This window comes from Triturus cristatus, chromosome 1_1 (assembly GCF_964204655.1).
Source record: "Triturus cristatus chromosome 1_1, aTriCri1.1, whole genome shotgun sequence".
Lineage (NCBI taxonomy): Eukaryota > Metazoa > Chordata > Amphibia > Caudata > Salamandridae > Triturus > Triturus cristatus.
In genome coordinates, this window is record NC_140579.1 from 100,866,630 (window position 1) to 100,891,775 (window position 25,146).

General features: G+C 46.6%; 1 protein-coding gene across 2 annotated transcripts in view; it reads right to left on the reverse strand.

Annotated features, from left to right (window-relative positions):
- Window positions 1-3,219: 3,219 nt before the first annotated feature.
- Window positions 3,220-25,146, reverse strand: part of LOC146869629 (complement C2-like) — a 770,906-nt gene continuing 748,979 nt past the window's right edge. For both annotated transcript variants that reach the window (XM_085608924.1, XM_085608934.1), the window contains exons 17-18: window positions 11,202-11,251; window positions 3,220-4,197 (exon numbers count right to left, since the gene is read on the reverse strand). In XM_085608924.1, the coding sequence (XP_085465050.1) occupies window positions 4,000-4,197; window positions 11,202-11,251 (248 nt within the window). In that variant the 3' untranslated portion in view covers window positions 3,220-3,999. The remainder of the gene's footprint in view (window positions 4,198-11,201; window positions 11,252-25,146) is intronic.

A 25,146-nucleotide genomic window follows, 5' to 3' on the forward strand; every position in this document is an offset into this window, starting at 1 on the left:
AGTCCCACCTTTTCGGATCGTAGCAGTGTCACTATGCTACTCCACCAAAGCCATGTTGGGCCTTAATTAGCTTAAACATCCAACTAGCATTGGGAAAGCAAATAGGACTGGCTTGGAAGTGTAGTGTCAATTGTGTAGTACTTACCTGGTCAATACTCTTACAACAAGGCCATAGTTGTTGCTTATTTACCATAGGCGACCAACAACCATTGTCAAAATCAATAGTCCTGGCTTGCTGCAACCACAGAGGTTTGGGGTACATATGCAAGCGAGGTGTGCCACATGTGGTTGGTAGATTGTCGCGCAGTTTGCGCATAAGCACGTCCTGTCCTGTCTCTTGGGGTCGGTGAAGTTCGTGGCGTGCACCCCCAGCAGTCTTGTTTTGTGAATGCGGGGAGACCATAATGGCAATTTCAGAGTTGTTGTGGTGTGGGCACCATGTTTGGGGTTAGGGGTCCATTGGTCTAAGGACTAGCCAGTGCGACTTTTTGTGCTCAGCTCCGTGAGAGCAATAACTTTGGTGCATTGTCTTGGGGGGGTTCTGGGCTCGAAGACTTGGGTCAGACCCACCCCCTTTGCTTGATCAGTGACATCCCGCACCCTCTTTCAGCAGGGATTATTTCAGGGATGCCTCAAAGGGTTCAAACTTGTGGTTTGCCTTGCCTTAGTCCTGTTGCTGCCATATTGCCCCCCCCCCCCCTCCCCGTTTTGGGCAGTTCCAGTGGTTGTGTGCTAGCAATTGGGTTGGAGCCAGAGTAATACCGGTTGGGCCAGCGATTTTGCACATGAATGGAAAACAACACAATGGCTTAGCCGGGTGCACTACACAGCCTCATGGTGGTAGGCGGGGCAGGCCATAGAGTGGTGCCGCCGCACTGGGCGCAGACTTCAGGCAGCGGTTTCCTGTGACCACCGTATTGAGGGGTTTGGAGCTATTGTTGCATCACAGGACCAGAGGTTTTGCCTAGGGGTAATTTGACTCAAGGAGGATATCACAGTGGATCTACAAGCTTACCAAATAGGTGTACAATGCAGGTCTGTGGGTCACTCTGTTGGTCTGGGTGTTCCTTTATGGCAGAGCAAAGCAATGCTGTAGATTTCCTGTAGAATTCTGGATGGACAAGCTTCAGGGATAATGCTCGGACCTTTCACCCCTCGAGGGACCATCACTAATTTCGAGCAAGTAGGCGAGGAACTTACTAATCCCCCAGGGAGTGTAGCACAAGAGGAACAGAGGGAGCTGAGCAGGCAAAATTCCCATAAGGAATAAGGGATGCATGGCAAGTGCAGGGGTACACTCTTGCTCAGAGATTGCCCAAGGGGGGGTCCCCCCAATTTCTTAGTGATACACCTAGGGGGCAACGACCTCATTACCATGGGGAGGTGGTCACTCTTACAAGCCATGAAAGCTGACTTAGGAGAGATCAGCAAATACATAGGTCAATGGCAGTTCTGGTGGTCTGAGATTATTCCCCGCAGTGTGTGGTATTGGCGTTAAGTCAGAGGAGGCCGTTGAACATCCCGGAAAGAGTCAACAGTTTATGGCGTAAGTTCGCAGACCAGAGGGGTCTGGGTTTCATCAGACACGAGCGGATCCAGGCTAATGTTAAGGGCTACTTTGATAAAGATGGGGTTCATTGTCACCATTGGGAATGGATTTGTTACCCTTGGCCTTGCAGGGGGCCCTGGAAATAAGAGGTGGCAAGTGAGAATACAGCTGTCTTGGTGGCACAGGCCATCCAGGCATACGCCTAAGGTTAAGTTGACAAACATGGGGTTCATTTGTCACAGGTGGGCATGGACACGTTCCACTGGACATGCAGGAGGCCCTGGAAAGCAGGTTGCAGGTGAGAAAAGAGCTGTTTGGTGGGGGGCTCTGGTGGCGACGGGGGCTGCCTCCAGAGCTGTGACGGAGTTACAGGGCGATCTGGAAGCAGACTGGTACAGTAAGGGTACCTCTGCGGCAGACGGGTACAGGAAGGGTACCTCTGCGCGGCACAATAGGGGTGCCAGAGCCATAAACCAGGAGCCTAAGGGCAGGTTCCTGGAAAACCGCGACGGCACCCCGTTAGTCCTTCGGGGCCTGACCAACCGGGGGTTTGCCCTGCTACGCTCCGCCCTGAAAAGGGCATGAGTAATAAGGGACCAACTGGTCATGTGATCCGGAGGAGGATCAACCAAAAGGTGTAGCACTGATTGGGTTCCCCACAGTGCTTTGCTGATCAGGCGGGTGGGGCAGCATAAGTTGGTACAGCTGCCTGCCCTTTGATCGCCCGTAAGATAACCCAATTTATTGCATAAGTTGTAAACATAAGAAAACCATGCAAAGGATAAAGGTGCCTGGAACAGACTGCTTCACCTGCAGAGGTATCTGTTTCTAAGGACCTTGATTGTCCCTCTGACAGGCTACCTGTTGGAGTTGGTCATCTAAAGTGACCGCATTACTGCTAGCCTGAACATTTTGGTGAAAAGGTTTCAAAGTGTTAAATTTGTTGAAATTGCCAATGCATATTTGCGGTTGAGTGAACAGCTTTGATTTACTATACCTTGTAAATTCTAGATCTCCAGAACCCCCTGGCAGATCTTTTTTGATGTGGTGTTTAAAATACATAAAAACTATAGTCTATTTTTTATAAATTGGTATTGGATTTCTTTGGTGTCTTGTCAATGTCTTCTTCAATTGGTTTGAAGTTGTTTAAATACAGCTCAGAGCCACAACTACCCAAGGTTGAGCTGAAGGTTTGACAAATGGAACCTAATGGTCGTAAAGGAGCTGGTAAGTGTATTTACACAGTGAGGTCGCACAGCCACACCATATAATGCACCCCATTTTCTCACAGTGGTGTGTGAGGGGGTAACAGCTGGCAGAGGTTGTAGGGGGATGCTTTATGCTTTTCATCCCTAGAAAGGGGACCACAGAGATGTTCTTCCAGAGGACAGACGTGGATACAAGGCGTCACTAAACAGATTTGAGGTTAAAACATAGGTATTTGTGCAGCACTGGGTAGTTCTATACCAATCGATAACTTCCAGTGCCCTTCCTTACAGAGTTGTGGCCTCCAAATGTATTTGATTTGCCTATTGGTTATCTTGGCATATTCTGCTACATTACATTGAGTAAATAGGATGTGTACATGGTGTAAAAGAAAGAGCATCCACCCCAAAACTAGGCATCTCGCCAACCTCCACTTCATGCAAGAAAAAAAAAACAAGATGCTCTATTGTTTAAATGTTTATTAGCAATGAGAGAGCATTCTTTTCATCCCAGTGATTTGATATGCGAGATGGTCCCACTGGAGGTCACTGGAAACATTCTGTCAAATGTTAAGTCTCTATATGCATAATAGATGGGCTAGATATTCTTGAGTAGTTTGACAATCGGCTTTAATCCAGCTACACCATTTTACTTGGACATTCAAAAGGGCTACAGGCTAATGGGTAAAGCTCCAAAACATATAAGTGAGGTCACTGAAAGCTTATATTCAGAAGAAGTACTTATCGGTCAGACTCCAGACTTGTTATACATTCAATTTTTCTCTAGAATGAACTTTGAGGGTCATATCAGACAGACAGAAGACTTTTCTGTAAGTCCAACTGGAGAGCTGTCCTTTGACAAATGAGGCTCAACACCCTTAGAAACAGTAGCTCCCAATTCTGAACTTTGAACTTGGTTGCAGAAATCAAAGCTGCTACATGCAGACATGAAGGTGTACAGTAACCTAACTAACATAATGCATGCAGTATACTACATTTCAGGAAGTGAAAAGATATGAAATAAATGTAATTGTATATTTTATGCCAACCAAATTTACACCTGAAACAGTAATGGAAAGTTAGCCATGCACTCAATCTAATAAAGTGTGTTGTAAATTAATTAAACAAGCTTTGGTTAGGCTCCTAACATCTTACAGCAAAACCAAAATAGAAAATGCCCAGGGAATGCTACTAACGCATGTTATCTCCATTCTGCCACCACATTTGTTACGTATAAAGAATTCTTTAGTGTGCCGGACACTCGTGGTTCGCCTCTACATCATCAAGAAATGGTAGGTCATCCTTCAGATGATATTTTAGCCATGGATGCACCTCGAAGAGGCTGATGTGGAAATCACGAGGCACACGATTATTCTTAGGGGGTGGTCTCGTCTCTTTATTTTCTTTACAGGCATCATATACCCCCCAGCTGATAGCACCTAGCTGAAAAGGAAAGAAAAATTACTTGATGACAGAAAAGGAGCTTTCGAACCATCTGGCCTCACCACAGCTTTCACCATCCTAATTGCACCTGTATGAACACAGTTGTTGTCTACAAATAGAATCAAACACAGATCAACATTCAGTGGCCACCTCCTCTCCAGTGGGTCTCTCAGTGAGTGGCAGTAGCCCAGTGCATGTGTTGCATACATGCCCTTGCTTATTTAAATACATTTTTGAGCAAGAATGGATTCCTTTCTTGCATAACATAACAAATAAATCAATAGGTGGCTCTATCTGGAGCTTTACATCAGCATTGTCTACCTTTCCTCCCATATCCTATACGTAGATGAAGATCTTATGCATTTGAAATCAGGCTCCCCAGAGGATTGGTCTCCCCCCTACCCCAAGAGCCTCAGCTGGTCCCTGATCTGATTACTACCTTCTTGAGGCAGTCTACAGTTGGATAGTTCGTACAGGAGTTTCTCCACAAATTTGAAAAGAAGCTATTGAAATTCCTACCAAAAGGAAGCTGAATGGGGAACCTGATGATTTAATAAATCTGCGACCTATTTCCCTTCTGCCTGTCCAGACAAACGTTTTGAAAGACACATTCATCAGACTTTGGTTGAGTTTATTTCCACACAGAATCTGTTGGACACTTCACAGAATGGTTTCTGTAGAGAACATAGCACAGAATCAGCCCTAGTTTCTGCAGCAGACAACATTCGTTATCATGTGGACCTGGGTGACACCGCCATCCTAGCCATACTTGATCTGTCAGCAGCATTTCACATCGTATCTCCCTCCCGCCCAGTACAACGTTTGTGGCAGGCAGGTGGGGGGATACCGCACTGGATTTACTGAGCCCTTCAGCCGCCTCGCTCAGCCTGACTTTGTTTAATTTGTATGTGGCACCATTGGCAACTCTGGTTAGGTCATTTGGGGGCATATCTACAAGGCGGCAATATAAAATTATCACCGCTTTTGCGGCCGTTTTCTGCCGAAAAGCGGCGATAATTTTATCGCTATATCAGCAAGGTCACGCTATCGCATGAAACCTTGCCTTAGCGCCTGAATTCCTAACGCTCATCTTTGCATCTCTAATGAGATGAAAATTAATCAATCAATCATGTAATTTGTAAAGCACACTACATACCCGTAAGGGTTTCAAGGTGCTGTGGGTGGAGGGGGGGGGGGGACGGGGTGCTGCTGCTACTGGTCGAAGAGCCAGGTCTTGAGTTGTCTCCTGAAGGTCAGCAGGTCTTCGGTTTGTCGTAGGTCGAGGGGGAGGGTGTTCCAGGTCCTGGCGGCATGGTGGGAGAAGGACCTGCCTTCGGAGGTTGTTCTACGGATGCGCGGGACCGTGGCCAGGGCGTGGTCAGCAGAGCGGCGTTTCCTGTTGGGTACGTAGAAGGAGAGTCGATTGTTGAGATAGGCTGGTCCGGTCTTGTGGAGTGCCTTGTGTGCGTGGATCAGGAGCTTGAAGGAGATTCTCCTGTCGACGGGGAGCCAGTGCAGGTTCCTCAGGTGGGGGGTGATGTGGTCGCGGTGCGGGACGTCGAGGATCAGGCGTGCAGAGGCGTTCTGGATTCTCTGCAGTCTGTTGATGAGTTTGGACAAGACTCCGGTGTAGAGGGCGTTTCCGTAGTAGAGTCTGCTGCTGACTAGGGCTTGGGTGACTGTTTTCCTCGTGTTTGTCGGGATCCATCCATAGATTTTGCGGAGCATGCGGAGGGTGTTGAAGCAGGTGGAGGAGACTGCGTTGACTTGTTTGGTCATGGTGAGTTTTGAGTCTAGGATGATTCCCAGGTTGCGTGCGTGGTCGGGTGGGGCCGGGGGGGTCCCCAGTGCTGCGGGCCACCATGAGTCGTCCCATGCTGAGGGGTGGGACCCGAGGATGAGGATCTCCGTCTTGTCTGAGTTCAAAGTGGGCGTTCCTCCCCACGATAATGGGAGAAATGTCGCTTAGCCTCACGCAAAGCAGCATAGTGACAAGAAAAGTAGCGATAACCTCTGTTATCGCTACTTTCCTTACGCCTGCTTTGAAACCGACTTAGCTATGATATCCTATGTAAGGTGGATATCATGGCTAAGTATGTGAGGCCCTATCAGCAAGCTATCGCCAAACTTTGTGGGATTATTGCTGGGTTTCCAGCGATAATCTCACGTTTGGCAGCTAGCGCTAGGATTTTTATCGCTAGCCGGCGATAATTATACTAGCGCTAAGTGCGCGTAGCGATAATTATCAACGGTTGTTGCTGATATGCCCCTTGGTGTCCAAGTGTTGTCATATGCTGACAATACTCAGATTTTTGTCTCCGTACCTGACTATATGATTTCAGTGTCAGAAAACTTTAAACTTTGCATGGTGAACATTGGGACCTGGATGAAGGAAGCCTGGCTGAAAATTAATTCGGAGACGACTGAGATCCTGGTGTTTGGCCCTCAGCATTCGGTCTGGTCAGAGCTGTGGTGTTCAGATCTGTTGCTTCTGCTAAAAATCTTGGAGTCATCTTTGATGAGGCGCTCACTTTCGATACTCGGATTAATAGGACTACAAGTGCTCGTTATTGAATTATTAAAGTTTGAAAAAAATCTTTCCTCTTATTCTTGTGGAACATAGAACTACAGTAGTCTTTGTGTTAGTTACCCCTAGAGTAGACAACTGTAATGCCCTTTACTTGAATAGCAATAAAATCTCACTTAGTCAGCTTCAGGTGATTCAAAACGCTGCTGCCCGTTTGATACTGAACATTCCCAAGCATCAGTCAGTGAGGGAGGGCTTGCGCTCTCTTCACTGGCTTCCGATGAAGAAGCGGGTGATGTTTAAAGATTTATGCATGGTCTATTGGGCCCTGCACCAGGAGGAATCTCTTGCCTTAATGCTAGCTTCTCAATGGTACTCCCCTAAAAGGCAGCTGAGATTCTCTTCCTTGAAAAAGGTGATTGTTCCAAGGGCTCGAAAAATGAGAGGGGTTGGCCTCACCTTTTCTGTTGCAGCTGACAAGTTGGGGAATACTCCCCATATCCATATTGCTAGGCTATCTGCCCATATGACCTTCCGTAATATGCTGAAAACTTGGTTAAATTCCCTCTCATAATTGCTCTTCTTGTGGCTGTTTCTTTCTGATGGCAGCGCCTTGACGCCTTAGGGCATAGAGCGCTTCATAAATTCAAATTAATTTACTTAGATTTCAAAGGGCCCTCAATACAGACAGATAGGGGAACTGGAGCAAACGGCATCAAATTGGTTGGCACAGAAAAAAACAGTTTGGAAGCTAGGATTGCAACTCAAGTGTTTGAGTAAGCCGGGCAGATTTACAAGAAACTGACGCATCTGTGGAGATGCGTCAGTTTCCTTGCACCAGCCTGCGATACCCTTGCGCCACCAAGGATGCGCCGTATTAACAATACGGCGCACCATGGCGCAAGGATTGACAGATGTGTCAGAAATTCTGACGCATCGGTTGGCCCAAAAGTCAAGCATTGCTGGAGTTGTGTCGCAAGCATGACTCAACTCCAGCAATGCATGTTGAGGCCAATACTTATTGTACTGCGTCACTCCTTACGCCTGCTTCAAGCAAGCGTAAGGGTTTGACGCTGTGATGTCTCAGAAGTGGCGCAATGAAATCTTGCAGATTTCACTGCGTCACTTCTACGAGGCTTTCCTGCATGGGAACGCCCACCCTGCATACATTATACCTGATGCAGGTATAATGTGACACAGGGCTTTACAGCGTGACGCATCTCCCTAGATGCGTCACATTGTAAATTGGCCGCATTGTTTAAGCCGCCGCGGTGTCACACAAGCGATGCAACAGTGGCACAAAAGTGTTGCAAGGGGCTTGTAAATCTGCCTCTTAACCACTAGATCACATTTCAGCTGCTACATCACATTGCAGTGTAACCAATAGATCACTTCACTAAATTGGGCAACAGAATGACATCTTAACTTGTTCACTAGACCACGCCTCAACTTATACATTAGACAACATTTCAATTTGGCTACTAGGCTGCATGGCAATTTAACCAATAGCTCACTTTTCTAACCACATCGCGACTTAATCAATAATTCACCTTTTAATCTAACTAGTAACATGGCCACAAGAGCACATGGCAGATTAACAAATCATTCACTTGTCTAGCCTTAGTCAACAGAGCACCTCTTACCTTGGTCACTAAAGCAAATCTACACTTATCTATTAGACACCATTTCAACTTGGCCACTACAGCACTTGGTAATTTAACAACTAGCTCGCTTCTCTAACCACATCTGACCCTAAGCAATACTTCACTGTTTAACTACTAAACTTTATTTTTACTTGGCTCCAAGACCATGTATCAACTTTGTCAGTGGACAACACGTCAAGTTTATCTCTTGTTTCAGTGATGTTTATCACCTTGAATGTTTCTTTAGTCTAGAGACCTGGTTGAGCTTTTTTAATGGAAATAAACATCTCAACTAAGCCACTAACACCAGCGTCACCCAGAAACGCATCAAGAAACGACAGAATGTTCAAAACGCCACAGCCAGACTGGTTCTCAACATCCCCCGCTGCAGCCACATTACCAAACACCTTCGAGAACTCCACTGGCTTCCAGTCAACAAAAGAATCACCTTCAAGCTCCTCACACAAGCCTAAAAAGCTCTCCACAACACAGGATCTGCATATCTGAACCACCCCTTCTCATTCCACGTACCCTCCAGACACCTTTGCTCTGCCCAACTGACCCTGGCCACCCTCCGACGGATCCACAAGACCAAAACCGGAGGAAGATCTTTCTCCCATCTCGCCGCCATGATCTGGAATACCCTGCTTCTCCACCTCAAGCAATCCCCGTCGCTGACCCAATTCAGAAAGGATCTCAAGACCTGGTTCTTCGACAGAACCCCTGCTCCCAGACAGATCAGCAGCCCCCCACCCACTCAACACCGTGAGACCCTCATGGGTGAGGAGCCGCGCTATATAAACTCCTGATTGATTGATTGACTGACCCACTTCTCAACTAGTTTCCTACACATACTACACTTCTCACTCATAACTAGCGTAGATCTCACTTTAGTCATCCTAAGTTCATCACTAGCATGTTCCTCAATTTAACTACCAGAACAGCATGCCATCTTTGCCACCAGCCACATGTAAAACCTCGTAATGTGGCCTAATGGTTTAGGTAATGTTACTCTCATTGTAAAGTTGAGATAAGATTCATTCGTTTTGTGGACGTCGAGTAGCGAAACAGATTCCGTATCTAGTTGCTAAGTTTAGTAGACGTAAGTCTGAAAGCAGACAGATCATCTAAAACAGACGCGTGTGCTTTGCAGTTCGCATAGGGACAGCAAATATAAATGTTGATAATATTTCCCTAGAATAATGTCAATCTGATGCCATAAGGCTCCAAATCCTGATTTTGTCCAAATGTGCTGTTCTTTCACATAAATATGCAACAATCATGATCCTCAAAATGTTTTCAACTGACACAAGAACAAGCTTAAGCAAAAAATGTTGATTCTCAAGTCTAGAATAAATCAGTCCTACAATGCTGCATATCGAATTCTGGTACACCCTTGTTCTGACCCCACTATGTAGCATCAATATGGAAGCAAGGATCTGTGCCGTTAAGGGGCCAGTGTATGCCCTCAGTTTTACACTTTGCGTCAGTAATTAGTGCAACGCACACTGTGCTTATACCCAGATAGCTTCTCATACAAGTTCCTCCAGGTATTACCTGCCAGGGAGGTTTGTGGGAGAAACAGGGGTCTGCCAGGTCTTTGGATGGTCATTTGAGACTTGCCAATGCCAGCAAAGGGAGGGGGGGTGAGAATACATGAAGCAGATAGCACAATATGCCTTGACTGTTGGGGTCTGAGTCGAGCGTGTATGCTCTTGCGTCCATTGGGAGTGCTTATCCATGAAAACGACAAACCAACAATCACCTAGTTTGGAGGTAGAGCGCCCGGAAGAAGCTACGTCAGCTTTTAGAGTCTGTGCTGTCCTGGCCAGTTGAGCTAACCATTCCTCAAGGCTCCAATATCTTTTCAAGGATGACCACAGATGAGGTGACCGGAAATGCTAAAGGCATGTAAGACTAGCTTTTGGGCCAGATGTACAACGTTTTTTGCGGTCGCAGAGGGGCGTTTTGCCCTTTTGCGATCGCAAATAACAGTAGCACATGTACCAACCCTATTTGGCAAGTCGCTAATGTAATAGCGACTCACAAAATAGGGTTTGCGATTCGCTATTAGGAAGGGGCGTTCCAAAGGCGGTCCTTCCTAATAGCGACTCTGAACCCTATGTAAGAATGTTTTGCGACCGCATTTGAGATCGCAAAACACTTTTAGTTTACCATCCTCTTCAAGAGGGTGGTAAACCATTAGCAAATGGGATGGGGTCCCCAGGGGATCCCTTTCCCTTTGTAAATGGGTGTGCAAACATGTTTTTTTAGAGCCGGCAGTGGTCCCAGGGACCACTACCTGCCCTTAAAAATTGAAACAAAGACGTGTTTTTAAAAAAAAAATGCATCCTGTTTTCCTTTAAGGAAAACGGGCTGCATTTTAAAAAAAAGACTGACCCCAGCAAGCCACCATCACTGGGAGTGTCAGCCGTTTCCAATTGGGTCGCAAATTGCGACAGCCTCATTAATATGCATGGGGGATGCAATTTGCGACCCCATTGGGAATCTCAAAGTCTCTGACAAAGTTGTACATTGATGTTTGCGACTCGCAATTTAGTGCAATTTGTGAGTCGCAAACATCAATGGTCGTACATCTGGCCCTCAGTTTTGTCGGGTGAAGACATTCCTTGAAAGAGATTACCAGGTGAGAGTGGGGCAGGATACTGACCTCTCATGCACACTAGGGACTGAAAAAGCATGGCTACTTTAAATGCTAACATCCAGGGCCAGGGGAAGAAATGAAAGGGAGGAGAAATGAAAGGGGACCCACTCCTCTCATGGACAGGAATGGGCGCCTCGGGCAAAGCACAATATTTAAGCCAGACACAAACCTGGTAATTTCGAAATGTCTTTGTGATGTAAACTGCTCCTCCAGATTCACCTAGGGAGTGAAGAAAAATATAAAACGTAAATGCCCAATTGCATTTTATCAACATTTCGTTCTTGTAAAGCCGGAGGCAAAAATAGAAATGACAAATAACTTTTGTTCCTCTTTGCTCTTACGGTGCACAGAATTGTGGGGGCAGCACTAATCCCTATGGTGGCAATGAACTTTTTGTGTCCTGAAATATAATTTGCAGTCCACAGATGGCCAGTCTACAGTCCCTTCTACAAGGCAGGTTGATTCTTTCACTGCCACTAAGACCCAGATGTACGAAGCCATTTAGCATTTCTCAACGGGCCGAATCACTATTTCTGCCGCTTAAGAAATGCTAAATCGGAGACGCGATTCAAGATGGCCGCGTTCCGGTGAGCTCCAGCACGTTTTTGCCCGTTTTTAGCATAATAACGACGAATTTCTGTCTGAAATATGTCCATTTAGAGGTCGCTGTGTGTATAAAGCCATTACCTGTGCTGTGAAGTGTTTCCAACGTTTTTGGCCTGCGGAAGCAGTGTTTTCTACCTTCAGGCTCCAGCACCCAGCTCTGCATCAAGGTATTGCCCAGCTTGTCTGTCAGGGGGGCGGAGTAAGAGCTCGAGAGAGGGCCTGCCTTGGGCCTAACCACTCCCACAGCCTATTTTAGCTGCTGCACCAATCATTTTCAGGCTTTTTTCTCAGACAATACTTTATCTTCTCCTATACGTCACATTGCTATACAAATTTAATTCTTTCTACGTGAAAATGGAAAACAAAAATATTCATTCTCTTCATAATAAAAGGAGACAGCAAGTTTCACCTCCTCCTGTCAAATCTAAAGTGGTGGAGTCAACCGAACCTTCTATAACTTTGATGAAAATCAGGCACTTCGTGCTAATACTGATTGCATCAGAGATTAAAAACGTACGCAAAGATATGGCTAGTTTGTCAATGAAAATCGCTGATAATTCAATTAAAATACAAGATAATAAAGTTAAAATAGAAGCTTTTACTCCACTTGTGGCGAAAATTTCACCTACGTCTGCGCTCCTTTTAGATATGGAAAATCGTAACAGACAATATAACTTACGCATTTTCAATTTACCGGAAAATGTTGAAGGTTCTAGTTGCAGATTATATTTAGAACATTTGATTCATGGCCTCCTAAACATCAAATTTCCAGAAAAATTTGAAATTGATAAGGCACACAAGATTCCTTCTCAACGCAACCCTCATCACACAAAGCCTCGACAAATGATCTTTAAAGTTCTCCGTCACCACCATTTGGTCCTAATTAGAAAAGCAGCACAAGAACTTCCTTCCTTGATAGTCAATGGAAATAAAATATTTATCCACCAAGATTTTGCTAAGGAGACTGTTGCAATTCGCAAGGAATTCACTCGTCTTCATCCTCAACTAAGAACTCTTGGTTTCAAATATGGACTTTTTGATCCATCAACAATGCGTATTTGGAAAGATAACTTCTCTAAATCTTTCCATCGTCCTCAAGAACTAAGACTCTTTCTGGATCAACATTTACAGCACTCCATGGATACTCATGACTCTGCTACTTGAATATTGCTATTACGTATATTCTGACAAATTGATGGTTTATTTTATCATAGGGCTCCAACGGTTCCAGTCATGCTTGTAAAGCGTGTGTGCGTTTCATTCCTGTTATTAATGTTTCATGTTTGTAATTTTTTCATGTTTTGTTTGTTTTCTTTTTTATCTATTCCCTCCTTTCCACTTGTTTCTGGAGCTACTATTTTTCATTCTCTTTCTTTATTTATGTCTCCCCTTCGTGATCTTCTTCTTTCTCTTTTTTCTTAGTACTTACTATTCATGATGATATCTCATTTAAACTGTTAATCTGCAAATCTGTTGTTCTCTCGCAAAATCTAAATGATTTGGAAGGTAAACTTTTCAATTTTCTATTATCAGCAGCTTTTAAATTACAACTTGTTGGAAAGACGTTTCATTTTTATCTGTTCATGTTTGGTGGTCATGGGTTATCTTTACTAGAAGAGGAGCGCAATTATCTTTGAATGGCATTAATCATAATTCTATTTCTTATCATTCTTTTTGGAAACCTGTTGATGTATATTTATCTTCTTAAGTACGTATTTATTCCAGTAGTTAATCCTTATTACATTAATCTAGTTTTTATATTGTAGTAGCTTCATTTTCTTCTAATTTCTGTATAGTTTTATTTTTGCTCCTTTTCTCTCCCCATTTTTGTTTTTCTCGGTTTATATATTATGTTTATTGTATTTACCCATTGTATCTTAATGACTAGCTTTTTTCATTATCTTTCAATTGTAAGTGGGTATCTTTTCGGTAATATTTTATGTATTGTCTCTTGTTTTTGTGCCTATTAAGAAAATTTAATAAAATATTTTGAACACAAAAGAAAAAGAAAAGCTAAATGGTCTTTTCAGATGTACAGAGGACCAAACATGATTGCAAATTGTGACTTCTACCAATGTATGTAGCATTTCCTAAATGCAAATCGGGCATTTAGGCTACGCTATTACCATCGACTTGAAGTTGATGGTAACCATGTACAAAATCAAAAAATGCATTTAAAAATGCATTTTTTAATGTGACATGAAGCGCACATATGCCTGTGCACTTACATGTGCTCTAGGATAGTTGGGGTGCTTCTGGGGGGGCCTAAGAACAGAGGAACCCATTGCTTTTTCTGGCAGATGTACAAAACATTTTAACATTCGCAAACATGGGCTGTTTGCGATTGGTAAAATGCTTTTTGGCATGTACCGACCCTATTTTGCGAGTCGGAAACCTACTACTGACTCGCAAAATAGGGTTTGTGACTCGCCATTAGGATGGGTCATGTTAAGGGCGTACCTTCCTAGTAGCAAGTCACACTGGGATGTAGGAATGTTTTGCGACCTGGAATGTGGTCAAAAAACATTTGGAGATACCACCAATTTCAAGTTGGTGGTAACCCATTTGCAAACAGGAAGGGGTTCCCAAGGGACCCCGTCCCCTTTGTGAATGTGGGTGCAAACATTTTTTAAGAGCGCTGGTAGCTTTTCATTTTTGTTTTGAAATGCATCACATTTTCCTTTAAGCACAGGCTGCATTACACAAAAAAATGCTTTATTTAAAAAGCAATTACAGACATGGTGGTCTACTGACCCCAGCAGGCCACCACCCCTGTGAGTGCAGGCCATTTCCAATGGGTCGCAAAGCGAGACCTACCTCATGAATATTAATGAGGTAGGTCTACCTGCGACCCACTTGAAATCGCAAAATGTGTCTAAAACACATTTGTACATGGGTGTATGCAATTGCCTAATTGTGAACTGTAAAAATTAGCAATCAGGAAATCACAAACTGACTTTTATTGGGATTTTTGTGGTACTTTACGGATGGAGCTGATTACATAGAATCAAGCTGAAATCTGTTACAAAATAGTACCGATATATCAGAACATCAACCGGAGCCACATCTGAGAATGTGGGGGATGGTATAACACCCATGCGCCATGAATGAAGCCGTGTACAGTATGCTCTGTGTACGTACTTAAATTGGATCAAACTGTATCGTGTTGCAATAGTGGAGCCTCGTCGGCTAGCTAGCTAGGGCCTCAGTCCAGTCGTCATCCAGTCGTCATCTGTGAGGTCTGGGATGTCTGCCTCCCATGCCATGCATGTTGTGTTTAGTGCTGTATGACTGTGGGTGACTGAAGTTTGGTAGATTTTTCTAAAGATTGCCAGATTTTATGGGCGCCTAGGTCCCCCATCAACAAGCGCCCTTCTAAAGGATGAAACTATGGCAATCCCACCAGAGGGCGCATCAATGGAGTCAAGGCCTGCCTAAGCTGCAGGTATCTCTAGAACTGGTTGCGGTGAAGGTGGTATTCTTTTTATAATTGATGACAGGACTTAAGTACTGTCCCCTGCATTATGTCTCCCAGCGTTGAGATCCAAATAAGATTCCACGCTCGAAAACCTGGCAGTGTGGCAACTGGCTAGAGGTAAGTTCACTGCTACAGTGGGGTCGTCTGCATCAGGCGCCTTTTCCAGCCCATCCTTCTCACTACGTGGCCCCATAGTTGTATGACTACTTTACCCGCCTGGGGTAGATGATCTAAATTTGTCTGGCTATAAAGGAGATCCAGGAGAAAGTCATTACCCATCGCACACGTTTCTCCACCGCGGAGGCCGGGTCCATTTGCGAGCCGTACCACCACTCGTTAATGTTTAGGAGATGGGAGGCGGCATAATAGGCATATACATCGGCAGCGGCAATTCCTCCACAATAAGTAGATTGTGTACAGGTCCACAAAGTGACCCTAACCTCCCCAACGCCCCATAGTCAATGGTTGAAGTGCATTGACCTGTTGAAACCACGACTGTGGGATATCATAAGAATAATTTTGAAGACATTATAATATGCGTGGTAGAGAAACCATTTTGAAAACGGCAGACCGCCCATACAGGGATAGGGGCAGGGGTGACCAACCCTTCATTTCGTCTCGGAGAGGGGAAAGCAGTGGACGGATGTTATGGGACAAAGATATCATAGGGCTTGGTGAGATAAATATGCCTAAGTATTGAAACCCTCTGTGGCGTTGGACAATTGAGTGGCTCATGTACCTCTTCCCTGGTCTCCGCAAACTAGGAACAACACCGACTTCGCCGGGTTAGTTCTAAGACCCGAAGTTTCCCCAAACACACAGAGTATCTGTAGGATTCTTTGGCCAGAGAATCCGGGGTCTGTGAGGAAAAACAACACATTGTCTGCATATAATGCAATCCCGTTGCATGCCTCTGCTGACCAATCATAACCCCGCACCAAGGGGTCTTGCCTTACCTATGTTGTTTTTGGTTCTATAGCCAAAACAAATAACAGTGGGTAAAGTGGGCAGCCCTGTCTTGTACCCCAGTGAATTGGACAGTGCCCTGATCGCACTCCCACCACCCGGACGGAGTCTAAGAGATCAGTGTAGAGGAGTTGTATATATGAGAAAAAGCGCGTATTAAAATTAAATGCTCGAGCTGAAAAAGGTAGTCCCAACCGAGGGAGTCAAATGCCTTATCAGTGTCGGCTAGCAAAAGGGTCGCAGGGCGACCAAGTTCTGGGGCTTTCGCAATAGCATTATGGACTCGCCTGATGTTGTGTCGGGTGGATCTGTAAGGCATGAAGCCTGCTTGGTCTGGTTGAACGAGCTTGTGGATATGTGCTTGCAGGCGATCTGCGAGCGCCTTACCCAGTAGTTTAGATTCAAAGTTTAATAGATAAATTGGGCGGTACGAGGAGGGTTCCTTGGGAGGGTGCCCAGGTTTGAGCAACACCACAATTTTAGCATGACGCCAGTCCGGGGGAAGAATGAGTTTTTCCAAGGCTTCATGGAGCACATTAAGGAGGTGTGGACCCAGTAGGGACATATGAGATCGTAAAAAATACACTTGGGAATCCATTAGGACCCAGTGCGTATGCCTGGCATTGCCATGCCCAGTTCTTCTAATGTCATTGGTGTATAGAGCTGGTCATGGATTTGATCAGGTTGTGCTTTAGGCGGTGTATCCCTTAGGAATTCTCTAATTGGATCTGATGACATAATTTCCTTTTTAGCATATAGGGACGAGTAGTAGGATGCAAACGCTTGAGCGACGGAGCTTGGGGTGGAACATAGGGTCCCTTTCGTGTTTCGCAGCACGGGCACCTGAGCGGGTGACTGCGCTGCTTGACAAAGGCGATGTAGCATCTTGCTCGATTTATCCCCCTACTGATGAATTCTGCATTGGGTCACTTGCCACACGTCTTGGGTTTCATTAGTGAGTAACTGGTGCAATTGTTGTTGTGCAAGGAGGAGACAACACTTTGCTTCGGGACCCTTACCCTCCCTCACCTTGGCCTCTAGTGAGGGCTGGCGATTCTCCAAGTCCACCACCTGTACAAGGCAGCGGTGCTTTTCCCCTGCATGGTAGATGATATCAATACCTCGGATTGTGAGCTTGAGGGCCTCCCATAATATTGTGTATGAGGGGGCAGTGTTGATATTAGAGTCTAAATAATTTGTAATCTCCTGCTGAGGGGTGGTTTGGTATGTTGAGTCACACAGGTGCCAAGGTGAAATATGCCACCTGAAGAGGGTTTTGTGAGACCCTATAAGCAACTTTAGTGTGTCAGGGGAATGGTCTGAGAGACCCCGGGGCAGAATGGAGACAGACGAGGCCCTGTGGATATAGGTAAGAGGCAGCAATAAATAGTCTAATCTGGAAAATGATCCGTGTACTGCTGAGAGGAAAGTGGGGTGGTTCGCTCGCCATGTGTCTGACCACCCCAGGGTAGAGGCCAGGTGGTGCAGTTTAGATTCTCCGGTTTGGGGACCCAGGCCTGTCTCCCGCCAACGATCAATGGTCGCTGTAGAAACATTCCAGTCACCACCCATTACTGAAATACCGTCCGGGAGTTCCCTCCAAAGGCGGGCGACCCTATCAACAAAAGTTTGTCCTAGGGGAGGTGGGGCATAAAAGCTGCCATTGTCAGTATTTCCCCATACAGTGTACCCGTTACAATAGTGTATCGCCCACCGGGGTCAGACCAGATTTTGGAGAGGCTGTAGGGAACCCCATGATGTATAAAGATAACTATACCACATGACCCACGGATGAACTCCAAATGATAGACTTGGTCGTATCCGTAGCGGGCGAGGCATGGTGCTTTGTTGCCCATCATGTGCGTTTCTTGCAGGAGGGGGATATCTGCCTCCGGTCGTTTGGCTTGCCTTAGGACTGCCCCTCCTTGATTTTGTCCAGGACCCCACAGACATTCCAAGTCATGATGTTAAACCTTCCTGAATAGAGAGTTGGTGGTATTCCTGGCCATCTATATGTCAGGGGAGATGCCAGATGCGGAGTGTGTGCAGAGAAACAACTATATCTGTGAGACTGTGTCTAAACTGTGTAAACATTTTTATATCCAAATACATTACCCTCCCCCACCCCAATACTTCCACCAACATGAAGTATCTGTCGCGGCTATGGGACTCCTGGGGCCCCAACAGGGGACCCCGGGATGCTGCCGCCAATGGTTCCCCAACTTCCTAATGTCATTAACAATAATTGTTCAGGGCATGTAGGAGGTGCCAATAAGAGTCCCCCGAGCCTGGTAATGTTCCACGTGCGGACCATGTCGTCTGGACAGATTAATGTCTGTATCAGGAGCCTGTGGCAGGGTGTCAGCAATGACTCCACTGTGGTCAGGACTCCTCGCCCTGTGTCTGGGAGCACCAGTTGGATCTCGATCTGTGCCGTCTCTTCGAGTGGACTTTTTCAGATGATTTCTATGAGTGCCTTGTGAGGAGTCGGATTCCAGTGGAGGCGGGGTGTGCGGCTTAAGGTGAACAGCCTCCTCAGTCTATGCGAGAGTCGCCTCCGGAGTATCAAAGAATAAAAGTTTCGATTTATAGATGACTCTAGTTCGTGCTGGATATAATAGCATGTACTGAATGTTTAGCTCACGGAGCCGGCGCTTAGACGCAGCAAATGACTGTCATTGTTGCTGAACAAGTCGGGTGTAGTCGGGGAAGCACAGGATGGCATGGGAGTTGTAAAGTAATTTATCCCTGTGATCCCAGGCGAATTGGAGAATAGTGTCCTGGTTCATAGTTTGGCTGTGACCGGTCGGGCGCGTTCTTCCAGTAAAGACTTCCTTGTCAGTGCCCGGTGGGCCCACTCCACGATGAAGCATGGGGACAGGGAGTCTTCTGGCAAGATGGATTTCAGCAATTGCTTGAGGAAGCGTTCCATAGGGGTGCCTTCACAGCCCTCTGGAAATCCAATAAGGCATAGATTGTTTCTCCGGGAGTGGCCCTCTGCTTCCTCCACTTGAAAGGCCAGCTCCTGCGCCACTACTGTGAGTTTGTTGACCTTTTGTTGCAAAGTTGCGACCTTATCCTCAAAGGATGACACCATGGTTTCAGCTTCAGTAATGTGGTCAACGGCTTTTCTGAGGTCTTGTCCTAGGAAGGAGACTTCTGAGCCGACAGCACTGATTTTTGCGTCTAGTGTGTCACAGGCCTGGGTTATCGCAGCGGGCAGGGCAGCGTTGTCCGGGATCATGACTGTTGGGAATGTGGCCCAGGGCTAAGCGTTGCCTATCTCTCTGCCGCACAACAGGAGTGACCCCATAACAGGTCCGTTTGCCGCTCTGGGATGCCTTAAATAGGTATCAGTGTGAGACCTCACAGAAACAGGCCGCCCCAGCCACAAGCCGCACCCGGCCTAGCTCGGCTGCCTCCACAGCCCAGGATGGACTGCCAAGCTGACCTCCTAATAGGACCACACTCGCCGGACCCCCAGCCCACAGCTCCCACCTGTGTGTCTACAGACTGATGCAGGCTCCGGGATTGCCAGTCACTCCTTAGTGTATTTAGAAGGGTGGGGGGTTTATGAATATCACCTAGCCAAGCAGGGCTTCAGGTGTCCCCACAACAGAGATCCAGTCCGGGATCTAGCCCCAGTCTCCCACCACACCTCAGAAGGAGCAAAGCCCTGTTGCACACCTGATGTGCTAGGAGCTGGTCTCGCACTCACCCAGGCCATGAATCAAAGGAGGTACTGGGCCCCTGTCTGAGTCATCAAGGTCAGAGGGCCCCGTCCTATTTTATGGGCAATGTGGTCAGGACAGAAGCTGCTGATGAGGCACCCACCTAGTCTAAGATCTGGCCCCAGGCATCCACCGCACCTCGGGAGGAGCGGAACACCGCTTCACATTCGCTGTCGCAGGATCTGGTCCCACGCCACAGACGCGCCCTGCCTCCACCAGGCCGCCGTTCAAGGAAGGTGTCAGGCCCCTGCTCAAGTCTTCAGGGGGCGGAGAGCCTCGTCCGATTCTGCGGACAATATGGTCTGGGTTTAGCTTATCGGTGAGGTGCCCTCCTCACTCGTGGGACCTTCGGGGGCCGTCGGCGGGCCGACTCCACCAGCGGCAGCCCCACCGCATCGAGGCTGCGATGAGCGGGACCGCAGATCAGCCGCACCTTCTCAGTGCTCCAGATTATGCGATCTCACCTCTAGGAGTCTGGTCGGGTGACACATTTCCCAGCATCCACCCAGCCCAGGCCACGCTTTTAGCTCTCGCCTCCCACGCCCACTGAGCAGCCCCAGGGCAGCGCAGGCCTCGGCAACCAGGTCACGGTTTCTCTTGTTTGGGGATGGGTTGCCCTGATGTGCCACCTCCCTGGCACCAAAGCGTACCTGGCACCCTGGCACCAAACCAGAGGTTCTGCCTTAGGACTAACTGTCTTTCAGTCTTTCCGATGGGGAATGAAGGCGGATTTTGTCGGATTTTGGGTTTGGTCGGACGGAGTGCGTCTAAAAGACATCTGCCATGAGGATTACCCAAGCCACGCTCCACGATTCCTACTTTGTAGGAATCACTATTAGGGAATCGCAAATTTAGTACATATCCTTTTGCATTTCTTAAATAGCGATTCCTATGGAGTCGTTATTTATGAAATGCAAACGGGAAGCTTTGTACATCTGGGCCTTAATGTCTATCACAGACATGGATGGCATTCAGGATGGACACAAGACTTTTTGTCTAGCCAGCTAAAAACCCAACCCTATGTTTTGGATCTTAATACATTTGACTGTAAAAAGTATTCCTATTTAGTAATAAACAGTTAGATTAATGAAAGTTGCAGTGGTGTATGCTAGATCCACTTTCTAATGTTTGCAAACTTATGAAGCTATGGTTTAGCCTTTTCAGTTTGGGGTAGTTTGACAAATTCAACACTGACCCATATATGTACATTTTGTAAACACAACAATGAGACATTTGTTTAGCTCACGGAGCCGGCGCTTAGACGCAGCAAATGACTGTCATTGTTGCTGAACAAGTCGGGTGTAGTCGGGGAAGAACAGGATGGCATGGGAGTTGTAAAGTAATTTATCCCTGTGATCCCAGGCGAATTGGAGAATAGTGTCCTGGTTCATAGTTTGGCTGTGACAGGTCGGGCGCGTTCTTCCAGTAAAGACTTCCTTGTCAGTGCCCGGTGGGCCCACTCCACGATGAAGCATGGGGACAGGGAGTCTTCTGGCAAGATGGATTTCAGCAATTGCTTGAGGAAGCGTTCCATAGGGGTGCCTTCACAGCCCTCTGGAAATCCAATAAGGCATAGATTGTTTCTCCGGGAGTGGCCCTCTGCTTCCTCCACTTGAAAGGCCAGCTCCTGCGCCACTACTGTGAGTTTGTTGACCTTTTGTTGCAAAGTTGCGACCTTATCCTCAAAGGATGACACCATGGTTTCAGCTTCAGTAATGTTGTCAACGGCTTTTCTGAGGTCTTGTCCTAGGAAGGAGACTTCTGAGCCGACAGCACTGATTTTTGCGTCTAGTGTGTCACAGGCCTGGGTTATCGCAGCGGGCAGGGCAGCGTTGTCCGGGATCATGACTGTTGGGAATGTGGCCCAGGGCTAAGCGTTGCCTATCTCTCTGCCGCACAACAGGAGTGACCCCATAACAGGTCCGTTTGCCGCTCTGGGATGCCTTAAATAGGTATCAGTGTGAGACCTCACAGAAACAGGCCGCCCCAGCCACAAGCCGCACCCGGCCTAGCTCGGCTGCCTCCACAGCCCAGGATGGACTGCCAAGCTGACCTCCTAATAGGACCACACTCGCCGGACCCCCAGCCCACAGCTCCCACCTGTGTGTCTACAGGCTGATGCAGGCTCCGGGATTGCCAGTCACTCCTTAGTGTATTTAGAAGGGTGGGGGGTTTATGAATATCACCTAGCCAAGCAGGGCTTCAGGTGTCCCCACAACAGAGATCCAGTCCGGGAGCTAGCCCCAGTCTCCCACCACACCTCAGAAGGAGCAAAGCCCTGTTGCACACCTGATGTGCTAGGAGCTGGTCTCGCACTCACCCAGGCCATGAATCAAAGGAGTTACTGGGCCCCTGTCTGAGTCATCAAGGTCAGAGGGCCCCGTCCTATTTTATGGGCAATGTGGTCAGGACAGAAGCTGCTGATGAGGCACCCACCTAGTCTAAGATCTGGCCCCAGGCATCCACCGCACCTCGGGAGGAGCGGAACACCGCTTCACATTCGCTGTCGCAGGATCTGGTCCCACGCCACAGACGCGCCCTGCCTCCACCAGGCCGCCGTTCAAGGAAGGTGTCAGGCCCCTGCTCAAGTCTTCAGGGGGCGGAGAGCCTCGTCCGATTCTGCGGACAATATGGTCTGGGTTTAGCTTATCGGTGAGGTGCCCTCCTCACTCGTGGGACCTTCGGGGGCCGTCGGCGGGCCGACTCCACCAGCGGCAGCCCCACCGCGTCGAGGCTGCGATGAGCGGGACCGCAGATCAGCCGCACCTCCTCAGTGCTCCAGATTATGCGATCTCACCTCTAGGAGTCTGGTCGGGTGACACATTTCCCAGCATCCACCCAGCCCAGGCCACGCTTTTAGCTCTCGCCTCCCACGCCCACTGAGCAGCCCCAGGGCAGCGCAGGCCTCGGCAACCAGGTCACGGTTTCTCTTGTTTGGGGATGGGTTGCCCTGATGTGCCACCTCCCTGGCACCAAAGCGTACCTGGCACCCTGGCACCAAACCAGAGGTTCTGCCTTAGGACTAACTGTCTTTCAGTCTTTCCGATGGGGAATGAAGGCGGATTTTGTCGGATTTTGGGTTTGGTGGGACGGAGTGCGTCTAAAAGACATCTGCCATGAGGATTACCCAAGCCACGCTCCACGATTCCTACTTTGTAGGAATCACTATTAGGGAATCGCAAATTTAGTACATATCCTTTTGCATTTCTTAAATAGCGATTCCTATGGAGTCGTTATTTATGAAATGCAAACGGGAAGCTTTGTACATCTGGGCCTTAATGTCTATCACAGACATGGATGGCATTCAGGATGGACACAAGACTTTTTGTCTAGCCAGCTAAAAACCCAACCCTATGTTTTGGATCTTAATACATTTGACTGTAAAAAGTATTCCAATTTAGTAATAAACAGTTAGATTAATGAAAGTTGCAGTGGTGTATGCTAGATCCACTTTCTAATGTTTGCAAACTTATGAAGCTATGGTTTAGCCTTTTCAGTTTGGGGTAGTTTGACAAATTCAACACTGACCCATATATGTACATTTTGTAAACACAACAATGAGACATTTGACACGTTATTTGTTGTTGCAAAGGGTTACAACCTGAACAGAGAAGTTCATCTTTCATTAGACTGGCGATTTGCAATTGTGTGCAGGCAGGAAAGGCTTGTTTCACTTAAGAGGCGTTGTGCAATTGATGGAGGCACTACTGATGAATGAATGAATGAATGAATGATGACTGATCATTGCGTCATCGGATTCTTCTGCTCTATTGAATGCTGATGTTGACACGTGGCTGAAGCTTTTTCTTTTACATGCTGTGAAGAGGCAGGGCACAGCAGCTCCTTGGCCATGAAATATTTTGTTAACAGCTTTTTAGTATTAATTAAATGTATTAGGGGAATTAAGGAAGGGAATCAAAGCTGAATTGAAATGCTTCACTTTCTTAACGGTTATTACTGATTTGATGTCAATAATGATGCATCACTCGGTGATGAAGTGTGAGTTGCAAAACATCTAGGCTGTCAAATGACTTTTATATTTGGAATTTTTTTTTATCATTGTGTCTTCTTTGTGCTTAGTTACGAATGTAGAACTAAATTATTTATTTCATGATGCAACAAAATGTGATTTTAATTAACTCTGCAATAAAATACGTACTTAATAGCATAGCGATGCAGAAGGTGACTGGGAAACATAGTTAGAGCGCCTAATTGGCCAAGTACACCTTCTTAGTCGAATTCTTAAGACTTAAATCCAGCTTCACAAAAGGCTTTGTCAGCACCTTCAAAGCGGGGCTGCAGAGCAGGTTTCCGATCGAGTGAGTGCGTGCCTATATTTCATATATGCCTTGGACGAAACGTATAGACATTGCTGCTCCCAGACTCTCTTCCCTGGTGCCCCCACCCCTCCCATTTCTATGCTTTATTCAGGAGTAGTATTATTAGAGCCTAAGTGCAGTGCAATCACCACCAGTTTGCAAGTATGCTCAGTTTCCCATATATATATATGCAGAGCTTAGCGGACACTCTTTAGGTCCTCCGCGGGCGGGACTTCATGACAAAAGTGTCACAAAAGGGTCTGCCTGACTTTAAGACTCTCTGAAGCATATTTACAATAAAGTGGCGAAGTGTTGTTAAGCCAAGAAGGGTAACGACACGCTTCCTCACTTTAGAAACACATGGCGGCACCATATTTACTAGAATATATTGCTGCCCTGCGTTTCCCTCTGCACTGGCGCTAGCTTTAGCTGCCTAGCGCCAACGTAGGCACCCTTGCACCATAGTGCAAGGGTGACTGTGTTGAGGGGAAGATTGTTTATGTGCAGGAAGGTCCCCCTTCCTGCACATAAACAATCTTAAAATGCCGTTTTGTAACTTCTATGTGTGCTGCTTAATACTGCACACATATAAGTTGCAAAATTGCATTTTTTTTTTTTTTAAATGATTGTTTATGTGCAGGAAGGGGCACCTTCCTGCACATAAACAATCATAAGCAATTTTCTGTTTATATGTGTGCTGTACAAGGCAGCACACATGGAAAGAGCAAAAACGAAGGGAAGAAATAAGTTACTTACCTGTAACTGCAGTTATCCAGTATTGGTATCTTTCATAGATTCACATGCTTGAATCATTCCCCGTCCTCGAAGTGGGAGTCCCAGGGTAATATAAATACAGCAGTAATTAAAGAACTTCATAGGCTATCACGGAGGAAACCATGCATTTAATAGCCTATCTATCTCCTTTTCTAAAAAAGGACCAAACTTGAATACAACCAATCAGTAACCACTACCCTCTAGAACCTTCCCCAAGAGAGGCTGAGTCCCTCAGATTTT